Source organism: Mizuhopecten yessoensis, unplaced genomic scaffold (genome assembly GCF_002113885.1).
Source record: "Mizuhopecten yessoensis strain PY_sf001 unplaced genomic scaffold, ASM211388v2 scaffold5193, whole genome shotgun sequence".
Classification (NCBI taxonomy): domain Eukaryota; kingdom Metazoa; phylum Mollusca; class Bivalvia; order Pectinida; family Pectinidae; genus Mizuhopecten; species Mizuhopecten yessoensis.
The window spans coordinates 1,321,348-1,333,156 of NW_018405926.1; the positions used below are offsets into that span (position 1 = coordinate 1,321,348).

At 35.6% G+C, this 11,809-nt stretch overlaps 1 protein-coding gene across 1 annotated transcript; it reads left to right on the top strand.

Annotated features, from left to right (window-relative positions):
* Window positions 1-9,611: 9,611 nt before the first annotated feature.
* On the top strand, window positions 9,612-11,809 carry LOC110450381 (von Willebrand factor C domain-containing protein 2-like). The gene is made up of 3 exons (XM_021497867.1): window positions 9,612-9,949; window positions 10,332-10,631; window positions 11,520-11,809. The coding sequence occupies exons 1-3, from the start codon at window positions 9,661-9,663 to the stop codon at window positions 11,693-11,695; spliced, it is 765 nt and encodes a 254-aa protein (XP_021353542.1). The 5' UTR covers window positions 9,612-9,660; the 3' UTR covers window positions 11,696-11,809.

The following is an 11,809-nucleotide window of genomic DNA, read 5'->3' on the forward strand; positions in this document are numbered from 1 at the left end:
ACCCCCACCCCCTCTTTGAGAGATGTTTCTCTTTGAGGAAGTGCTTTGACAATTTCTGGAAATTAACCCCCACCTTCTTCTGCCAAATTTGACACGAGTGCATTCATCGGGCATCCGAAACTGTAAGAAATCGATGAATTTAAAATTCCCTACCGAGAATGACATTTGTTTGGTATACAAGACAGGGGTTTTGATTTACATTTCCCCGCTGATTCCATCGACAGATGCATATCATAACCATGCAAGTTATGGAAAACCACAGGAAAGTGAACTTTCTATCCCTGTGATCTCATGCCTTTTCGAAACTGAAACTGGAAGTTGCAGTGGCTGTGACTAGCACCTCGAAATGATCAATTTAAGTTGTGGTGGTCACGAACTCTGTCGTCCCCTAATCATATTTGACAAATGTGACACACCGTAGCTTTTTGAAAAGTAGACTCTTCTTCCTGTGCTAAATTCATGGGTTTCACTTTTTGTTCTAATTTTACACTTACTTTCCTCTTTTTGGATTAGTTGTTTCAAATAGAATATCAACTACATCGGGACCACTGTCAACCCGATCGGTATTCGAAAGTGTATCTAATGAACACTTAACCATGTAGGAAAAACCGGAAGGCTCGTATTTTTGATACCCAATTGTGGTTGTTATGCCTTGGTCAGGTTCACATGCACTAATGGGGCAGAAAAAGCTTTCAATGTCGACATAAATCACACAAGGGACTTTGAGCTGTTTATCAGTTTGATTGAATTTGAGCCACTGTTGTTTTCTTTTTCGGAAAACTCAGCTTCTGTGGACCATGAGGGGAACAATTCGGAACATGTTCTTCCAGCAGTTGTTAGGTTGTGGAACCATGGAGACAATAATGACAATAATGTGTTTCACCATTGTGTGTGGTTCGGTCAGCTAGCAAATGGCTAAAATTTCTAACGAGACAATAACGTCTGTTTTCTCCTTTAGAGAACAAGAGAAGGTTGACATGTTTACTTGCACCGCGTAAATCTGTTACATTAAAAGGATTCCCTAACACAGTGACGGAGATGACGTTTTGTTTTTTAAATTTTGTTACTTGACACAAAGGGACAGGGAAATCAATACCATTCATATCCAACTCGCGTTCACACTGAGTATAATTTGTCACGCGTTTTGGATGATCAGCATACCTTACAAAGTGTATTTAGGTAAGGACTGACCACAAAAAACACTTCCTATCTGTGTTTTGTATATTAAGACCGTTTTTTCCTTTGAATGATTGGTGGTAGGGGGATGAGACTGCTACCCTCTAGCGGTGTATACTCTACGGTCTTGACTTCCAACTTTTGTATTTTGTCAATTGCCCAACCACTCCCATCCCGCTCAAAGTTTTAACTTTGCATTGTGCAAATGTCTAAAAGCCTTACGTTCGTACATGCTAAATTAATAAATCTTAATGTAGGCTCAGAATATATGGATTCGTTATTTCAATGATATTTCACAAACTTTATAAAAAATGTGAGAAACCATTTCATACATTTGACATTTTGGAGTCGTTCTATCTGTATGTCTTGAGTTGGCGTTTGAATGTCACTTGAAAATTGAAGCACGTCCCACAGGTTCCCAGGAATTGAATGCTAAGTTAAATGTTCTTTTGTGTCTTAGTAAATATGACTGCACATTACTGCACACTTCAAATGTGCTGACCCCAGGTGGTTGCTTGTCAGTAGATACGGGCACGTTCAGTTGGTCAGCGAGGAGGGCGAGACGTCGTTAACTCTACTCTGTGTCCGTGTCGCCAGATACGCCGTTTCCAATCATCAAATTCCACCACTGATTTCATGTTGTATAGCTGTCTATCCATCACACTGAAAAATACAATATATATATATATATATATATATATATGCATATGATGAAGAGCCTAAAGTTGTTTGTTTCAAGTCGGTCGTTATACTTTTTTTACGTATAAAACGGAGGTATACAGAGGTAATGCACTTTTCAACAATAACCCAAACTTATGTAAGCATGGATAATAATAGTGTACGGTATTTAAACATCAATGGGGAAAAGCGTCTGATACCATATACAAACATACAATTGATTAACACTTTCCTTTTATCGCTTAGTTGATTTACAAGAGAGCGATGAGTACACCTCAGCTGGCGGTGTGGGACTGATAACGCCTCGCTATTTTATCTGTTACGATTTTCTAATGCACCGAATATACACAACTCTAAATAATAAAAAAAGAATGTTTGCACGTTGACGGTCGGACGATGAATGACTTACTGTTATGATGTGGGCTTTAAATAAAGGCATGTGATGAAACGGTTTGAACTGGTTGCGCTAAATATAGACTTCACGCAAAGCATATCCCTCGTCCCTCAATGATCCCTTTTCGGGTGGGGGTGGGAACCTATATTTGTCAACCGACATATTAAGGAAAATAGGCCAATCCCTCATCTCTTATTGGTCCCTCACTTATCCATCCCGATAGGGAGGGTTTAACTATAAATATAGAAGGAGGGACGGGGTGGCAAAGAACTCTCAGTTCCCTCCAAAACGTTTAGTTGGCGGAATACAATGCATTTGCTTTTTTAATAGCAGCAGCTACCTTACTAATTATTTAATTTTTGTCGCTGTGAGAGCTAGCGTAAATGTAGATTATACAATTTCCCACACTTTGTAATAAATGTATGAGCATAAGAAAGTCCTGGTGTGGTAAAATTCAACCAAGCATTCTGTTTTCTTTAAAATGGGCTGGTCAATATTTTGCTGTTACATGAAAAGTTAAAAAATAAAAAAAGGAAAAAAACATAAGCAAACAGACAAAACAAAAAAGACGCAACTGTACAATGGAACAAGCCATACGATACCCTCAATGTATCTGTTCGTTTCAAGTTTGACTCATAGAGACCGGTACCATCTGAGGTGAATAATTATCATTGTGATTTTCTGAATTAGCCGGTTTTTATATATAGCTTTAGATATACGGTGATGCAAAATTGTTAATGCTAGGTTGCGTATCATACTTAACTTTATTTTGTATATAGTCAAAAATGAACATAATAGGAATAAATATATTGAACCTAATGTATTTACATGGGTTTGCACAAAATCTGTTTTGAAATGTAGAAATCGAAAAACCATTGGTTGATGTATCATGTAAACATAGTGTTTTACGTTTTATCAAATGTTACATTTAACCTTGACCTTCTCACACGCACATTTTTACCCGTGTTACGAAAGAGTAGTTCCACGACTAGACAGTTTTTGTCAAGCATCAAGAACATTGTGCGGTCGAACAATCTATATTTTTAACTTGGTATGGTATGTTTTGTTAACGTGTCAGTATAGCCGTGAACTTGTAACACTTACTATCTAGCCGTGTTACATTTTTATCATAGGTGAATTACATAACGATAAAAACGTGTAAATGAAATATCAAGCAAAAAAAGAAGCAAAATACCTACTTTTACCAGAAGAACGTAAACAGTGGTACATTAAGTTACGTATAAACAAGAACTGCATAATCATAATATCCTAACATATCTTTATTCGACGTCATGTTCTTAAAATTTGTGCAACAAAGTGACAAACGCAAATGACATCATCTATCAAAGACAAGAAAACTGGGAAAAGAAAAATTATGTAAGGATATAAGTATCTGTCTGACAACGCCGTCATTGTGGGAGGCAATACTCATGACATGAACCTGTCTATTAATGAACACGTAACAGAATCTGAAAACCAAAATGACACGAGGATTTGTGTTTAAAATTTTTCGAAAAGTTCTCAAATGAACAGCGTCAGGCCCAGCCGCTCTTCAGGGGGAAATTTGTTCTATCACTTTAAAGACAAAGCTAAACCTGTTGCCACACACATATATAAGGCCATTCAAAACTGTGGGGCAGTGCTGAAAACCTGCGTCAATATCTTGAAAACGTCACCGAACATTACAAAAATAATCACAGTACATGTGACCTAAACAAAAGATGAAAAAAGTTTATCTTACCTATGATATATCAAGCAAGGTGATAAACGTGTATCAGAACAAGAGAATTGCTTTCTCAGAAGACCAATACAAACTAAGGCCAACTTGAGAGTATGTCAAAAGAATGGAACTGTTGATATTGATTATACATCTGTTTTGAACCTTTAAAACCGACATACAACACATTGAACGAGAGGAAAGACAAATTACAAAATTTGTATTTTCAAGTTTTGGTAAAACCTTTGAAATATATATGTTGACTCTGTACAAGAAAACATGTTTAATGCATTGTGTATGTACAAGTCATGTGTCCCTAGGGGCCGCCTTGTTTCTCTTAACCGTGTACACCAATGTGCGTTGTTGGACACCAACGCAATCATGTAACATGGTGTAACCACACTATGTGCACACCTTCTACACCTTCTGCCTAGGAAGATCAACCGGTGTATATGCCATTCAATCATGGCCGACGACTGGTAAGTTAACAGCGAAAGACAGTCACAGATGTGATTTTTACGTTTAGTGTCAATTAGAATAATAACCTTCTTTCGTCTCCGTGTCTACGATTCTGCGATACATTATAGGGAGATGTGTTGGTTTAATAGCTCATCAAGCTCATAATGTTGTATTCATCAGACTTGATACAGCAATATAATAAACAAACCTTCATCAGCAGAGGCGATTGTTTCGTATGAGTGTGTTTATAAGTACTTGTGTCACACGGGTGTTATAAAGTTGTAAGTAACACCGGTATGACACATGTATACACGAGACAATCGTCTGTGTTCACCTGGTTAAGTAAATGCAAAGAGGCAGAACATTCACCTTAATTGTGGAGAGTAAACTTTACCAGTCGTTTCCTCTAATTCTTTTACGTGACGTGCTATATCTAAAAAGAATCGCCAACAGCATATTCCCTCCCCAAATTAAACAAACTAAAAAGGGGAAATGAAGCTTTATATATACACGAATATTACAGGTTTGTAAAAAAAAATGTGAATAGAACAGATTGTTTATGTACATTACTATATACATGTACGATGTAAAGTAAGCATGTATTCAGATTTATTAGCTATTGGATAAACGGGGGTGGGTTCAGTGTTTAAAAGGCAGGACCTATTCTAATGGTGGGGCTAAGATCAACATCCATTAGAATGCTACTCCACCGACCCAACCCTTAAACCCCAAATTATATAAAGTATACACTATCATTGTCTTATTCCAGTGGGGTTCAATAAACATGTGTGTGTTTTGTGTGTGTATACAATCAACAATGCACCTTCTAAACAATCTACATACTCAAAACGAGAGAAAAGGTATGTCTAAATAGCACGTGTATGACTGGCATTGACGGCTAGTTAATATGATAGTTATTTATTTAGAATCCTTCTGATATGTGAATGTTGTCAGAAAGTGTTTTTTGCAGACTGTAAATTATTTGATCATGGAGAAATTCTTCGGGTAGCATTTGCGCTGATTGAGAATAGTATGTCATCATTTAGAAGGAGACACAAACAAATATTGCCGCTTTTCCTATGCCCATTTTTATTTTTTGTAATATTACCTAAACTTGCCTAGTGAAATTACATGAAAAAACAGTTTGAGAATACACATGTTCTGTAAACGATAGAATAGCCGTGAATTTGGTCAAATTCATGTAAAAAAATCATGTCAAGATTTTAAGCATAATAATTCAGGTGAAATTTATGATTTTTTAGAGGAAAATATTCAAATTGTAATTTTAGTTTTTTCGTATGAAGTTAACTAAAAATTGAATCATGAATATTGAGTCAATGTATTATTTTGAGATGAAAGGTTTTCCTTTTCAATGCAATTGTAATTAGTTAAAATGGCCTAGTCATGTACCATTCCGATAAAAGAGACATTCCATTTCTTTGATCTATTGCTGTAGGGTGAAGTTGATCATAAAAACAGCGCAGGGAAGAGCACAGGTAAAGGTTGATGCACAGCAATCAGCTAAGCTGCAAACCGGTAAGCATATTAAGAGATTGGTTGTATTTTGTAAATTTGCTTTTATGCATTAAACTGCTTTCTAATCGCATTAATCTTTATTGGTATGAATGCCATGTAGACAAAAGACAAGTTTCATGAATTCACTCTTTGCCCAGTTGTCAATCATATTGACTATGAATGACAACATCAGAAAGCAGTTAAATGCTTACTGATGGGGAAAAGGGGATACATTTACCATTTACCATCTGATTTACATATTTGTTTTGTTTTACGTTTGGTAGTTCATAGTCTAGTGACTGCAAACTCTTTGTGGTAGGTTTGTTAAGTGATGCTAGCCAAAATAAATGAGAACATAGTTTATGTCTGATTCAGTCAAACACTACAAAATGTTCATGTGCTCATATAATTATATATTTACATTACTACAGTTTGATGCAGGGTTTTAGTTCAGTTAATGGAATTTAACACAATTATTCCTGAAATGTATGTCCACAGTTTCTTTTACAATATCTTGCCAAGTTAAAAGTTGTTGGAACAAGTTTTTAATGTTGTCTCTTAGCTTATTTAGGTGTATTTTGATTCTTTTGGCCCAAGGTTACCACTCACAACCACACGAGGTCTTCTTCTAATCGAAACCCCCATCTTAGGTGTAAATATTTACAATTTGTCAGGGCACATTGCTTGTCACACTGACAATCTTTCAGTTATTGTCGAATTACGCTCATACATCAACTCATAACCTTGATATTGAGAGACTTAATATATATAGTTCCACTATAATGGACGTACCATTCAGTGGAAGGAGGTATTGGGGGCATCCATGGTGTTCAGATTTAATTGTTCAAGCTTGTCATACAAACATTTACATATCTGCTTTTGCTTTTAAATCCAGTAGCTCTGAACAATTACGTAAAGTGGATAACAGTATGTAAATAACTGATCACCATGTGAAGAGTTTCTAGAAGTAAATACTTGTGTACATCCACTGTTGTTGGTTGTTGTTTTTTTTTATCTTGCCAGGTGTTTTGCACGATAATAGGTTTTCCTGTAAACATTTGCAATACTATTATAATATAGTCTGCAGTCAAATCGAATTTTGAGAAAGAATTGTTTTAACAACTTTAACGGAAAAGGTACTGTGTAATGAAAAAAGTGAAACATTAAAATGAAGGTACCAGTTATGATTATGAATGCTTCAAAGCAGTCCAGAATTAGTGAGAAACATCGAGGATGCCTCAATATCATATGCACTGTTCTGCCATAATAATATGTTTAGTAAAGATGTCGTAATGAGCTGTTATATTGTCAACAGCCATAAGCTAGTTTATTTGAATTTACTGTCGACAGCATCGAACAAAATAAACTGCTGATGTACCCATGAACTTGCATATGAAGAGGTAGAGTTGCATAATCTGGAAGACTCATCATAGCCAGAGGGTGAACAGTCTAGTTATATAGGCTCTAAATACGTGTGGAGTCGAGCTGCTATAACAATCCTACTGGATGAGGTTTCCGGCAGAGAATCGCCGGTGAAATCCGAAATCCACCCAACAACGAATGTATAGGGATATCGCAGATGTCATGAAATACAGAACTCGATTTGCATCTTAATTTATAATCGACCAATTGGAAAGTACTTTGATCGAACCACATGATGAAGCTATAATATATGTATGTCCATTTGATATTTGTGTTATTTCATAAATTGCCTTAATCCTAATTTGTACCATATTTAACATTGTTTGGGGGACTTATTGGTTTTACTCTGTTTCTTATTAAGTCCCCCAAACGAATAGGGGGACTTATTGGTTTTACTTCGTTTCTTTTTGTTGTTGTTATACTTCTTCTTCCGCCGTAAAAGTTTCCGACACATTTTTCGAAAACTAAAGGACGGAAATAATTGAAACTTTGCACAAATATTCATCATGGTAATGGGATGTGCAAATGACCTATAATTTTCCGGTCAGTCAACAAAAATGGCCGCCACGGGGGTCTTATTGGTCGATTTTATATTTTGGTTCATTTTGCCCAAATTTCATATAAAGGTGTATTTTGGCACTGCAAACTTTACTGCGGAGGTTTGGAGGACTTCTGTTATGATCCCCATCACAATTAGTACTTGTTTATATTTACAATAATTGTCAAAATACTAGCTCCTGAGAGCTTATGTTTAAAGCTTCTTGACCTTGTTTCTACTATATATGTTGGCTTATTATCCTTCCAATCTTCATTCCATTTTTTATGCCCCATAAATTAAGACTTTTACAAGATCTACAAGTATGTTATGTTTTGAGACATTGTATAACCATATTCATATATGGACTGTACATATCCACGCAATCCCCTATAGTTGAAGGGGGATTATATTCACTTGTAGTGTACGAATTCATTCCCTTTTTTGATTTTTTTTTTCATTTTAAGATATGTAATGTAACATTGCCTATGTGGGATAACGTATACTTAAGTAACCAGTAAAAAGAGAATATATAATACATAAGTATATGCACACAAAATAGGGTATCTGTATAATTATATGAATTTGAATTATGGAAAGAAAACTTATGTCGCGATACTACTATTAGTATGTGGGATCAAACACATGCAATTTCATGCTTTATTCATTTTGTTATAGAAAAGGGATTTATTTCGCTTGTTTAATTTATGATAACAATAATTCAGAATATCATTATGCAATTTGATGTCTTTCTTATATAAAAATCACTGGTCTAATGTGTTATGAATTATTATTGTAATAAATGTAACTTATATACACTTTTCGTCATCGTAAATTTGAAATTGTGAGAATACAAATGTCCCCATTTATGGTTTTGCGTTTATGTTTATGGTAATCCCTGGATTGTTTTTAAAGTCTGTTACATATTTGGAACCTCCTCCTTTGAAAATATATCGGTTAGAGGCTTTGAGGTGTTGAAATTCACTTCGACACTCTTTCCTGTATATATACTAGAATTATATTATTTTGCATGGATATTTGTCAGGGGTCAGCCATATTGTTGTGAAACAAAAACGAAACATGACCTTCAAGCCTATTTAACTGAGCTGTGCAAATATTAAAACATATATATCGGATTGATAATTGCGAAAATGTTAACTTTAACTTGAATTTGAAAAAGGAAATTTCTCATTCCAAATTTACATTTGGAATGAAAAGATAATGATTTGATGAATCTTAAAACTTACTTCACGTAAGTTTGTAAGAACGAGATATCTTATCTGATTTTTACGGATACAAGTGGCTCCATCACATTTCTCATATTTCCTCTGGAGAAAATTGGCAGTCAATCAGGTCCAACCTCCAAGATTGTGAACAAATATTCCATGTACAATGTAGTTAGCAACGATGAAACATAATTATGACTTCAAGATCTAGCTCTAAGTCATTTGATATGACAAAATATTCGAAAAATGTAACCTTTAAGAAGTCGACAAGATAGTGTAGAATTAAAAATGAACAACTCGTCCAGATATTTCTTTAAAAACAGAGCCGAATATCTTATCCTATAACAATCTGATGTCCAAGGTTCGTCCGCTGATTAATATGTTTGGTCGATTACATATGATTAAAGCCACGCTTTCTTATTTAAAATAAAAAGGAAAACAACAATTGGGAAATGGACTGTGGGAAGAAACACATGTGAAAGGAGATCTGTGCACAACAGATAAGAAATCTTGTATCTTGTTCGGGATAGTTCCAAACATGGACGTCAACACATTGATTTTCGTGGTGACATGTTTAAGCGCAACCTCGGCATTTATTCTAGAAAACCGCCCTGTCTACCCGACGATCCCATCGACCCCACCTACATGTTCGAAGAATGGAACGATCTACAATCAGGGAGAGGGAATCCCGTCCGACTGCTTTTCAACGTGCAGCTGCCAAAATGGACGGATTTCGTGTATTTATCAAGATTGTCCTCCTCCAAACTTAAGCATAGTGTGTGTTGATTCTGCCAGGCCCCATTGTGGCTGTCCCTATTGTCCCAATGGTAAAGTTGTTTTGCTTGTGTTAAAACAGTTAATATTCTTGAATACGTATATCTGTGAGTGCACATTAACAATATTCTTTTATGTTTATATGTTTATTTTACAATTTTTAATGTTTTTCCGATATTTGATCGGACGTGCTCGTTTTACAACTCATGGTCAACTACCATACCAATGAATATTTTAGATTATAAATGATAGTATATTTAGTATTTTTGACGTACAATATCAGTAGGACAGCAGATGTGTTTGCCTCAGATAAAGAGAAATTAAACACTTTGCAAAACAATAAGGTCTTTATTTTCACAGGGAATATATTTTCGGGAATGACTTTTTGCGAATTCACGCTGTTCCTAATGGCATATTCAATATTTACCCTAACAGGACCAAACTGCGGATATGGTAATTTGACTATTCCGTATGGTCAGGAACTAAGAGTAGATGAACGGACAATATGCAGCTGCTTGAGGGGAGAAATATCTGCAATATGCAGGCCTTCTGGCTGTATGTATCAGGGGAAAGTGTATTCGGAAGGGATTTTCTACCCATCCCCATGTGAGAGGTGCCAATGTGACTCACAATACAATATGGTGAACTGCTCCCTCAATAAATGCATCATCAAACCACTCCTGTGTGTAGATGCCATAGTAGAACCTGGCACCTGCTGTCATGTGTGTCCGAACGGTAAGTCCTTGTGATTTCTATTTCCACTACACAATTTGGTAGATATGAATTCCTCCTTTATTCTTGTCCGTATATGACAGAAATATCAACTGTCAGAAATTTCAAATTGGTGCGAAACTTCTGGAAAGCCTCGGGTTTTACCTAATTTGAAAGCCACTTGATTATATTGTCCTTATCATGCACACCTTTACCTATTCTACATCCATAAGCATTAACAAGTTTTGTAGTCTGCCCTGTAAAGGAGGTTGTTACATTTGCAAAATCATTTGCATCATCCATGTTTTTTTAGATATATAGTACGGTTAATCTATAAACTTCTTATTCGGGACTATTATTCGGAATTAAAAGTTAACATTAACAAAAATCATTGTCGTCATCATGAACTGATTTCTAATTGCTTCATTTTAATATTTGGCATGAATAAATATGTTTCCCCTGCCATATATCGGCTACTTTGTCATTCGATTCTTCGCAGTTCCCTAGTTCTACATTCATACTTTAGAAGAAGTTAATGTATCTTTTGTGGCAACTTTTAGACATCGTCTTATGACTTGCTAATTACGTATGCTGGCATAATTTCTACAACATGTCGACATCATCAATAAAGACGTTGACATATTCTCATTTTCTGTCGACTTAATCTTTAAATTATGTCAATTTAAAAAGAAGTCTGAAAATCTTCAACATTAGAATAAAAACTACATTTATCTTCATTATTCATAAGTGCCCCTGTAGTTATAATTCTATTAATTATGTGTTGTAAAGCGCCTTAGAGTAATTTTACAAATAGCAAAAAGCACTATATAAATATTGTATATTATGTTAGTACACTGTATCTTATCATTATTTATTAATATATTTAAATGAGACAATTCCTTCTATGAACAGGGCCGAATTGTTTTGCGGGGAACAAGAAAATTACAGCAGGCCAGGACTATAACGATGGTAGTCAGATCTGCCGATGCCCTGAGCCGAACCCGAACCTAATATTTGGACGTATTAGGCCCCAGGCAGTTTGTAAACTCGTTGGTCCCATGGCCCCACCGTCCACTACAAACCCGTAGCAGTGAACGCTATGAGGCAGCGGTTCCCATGAAGTTTGCAAACTCGTCGGTCCAAAGGTCCAACCGTTTACTACAAACCCCTAACTGAGAATGCAATAAATTCTTTTAAATTTC

Bases quoted from the DNA above. Each gene is read 5' to 3' on its own strand.
- LOC110450381 (XM_021497867.1), top strand. From the start codon at position 9,661: ATGGACGTCAACACATTGATTTTCGTGGTGACATGTTTAAGCGCAACC. The intron at 9,950-10,331 runs GTAAAGTTGTTT...TTACCCTAACAG, and splicing joins CTGTCCCTATTGTCCCAATG to GACCAAACTGCGGATATGGT. The intron at 10,632-11,519 runs GTAAGTCCTTGT...TTCTATGAACAG, and splicing joins CTGTCATGTGTGTCCGAACG to GGCCGAATTGTTTTGCGGGG.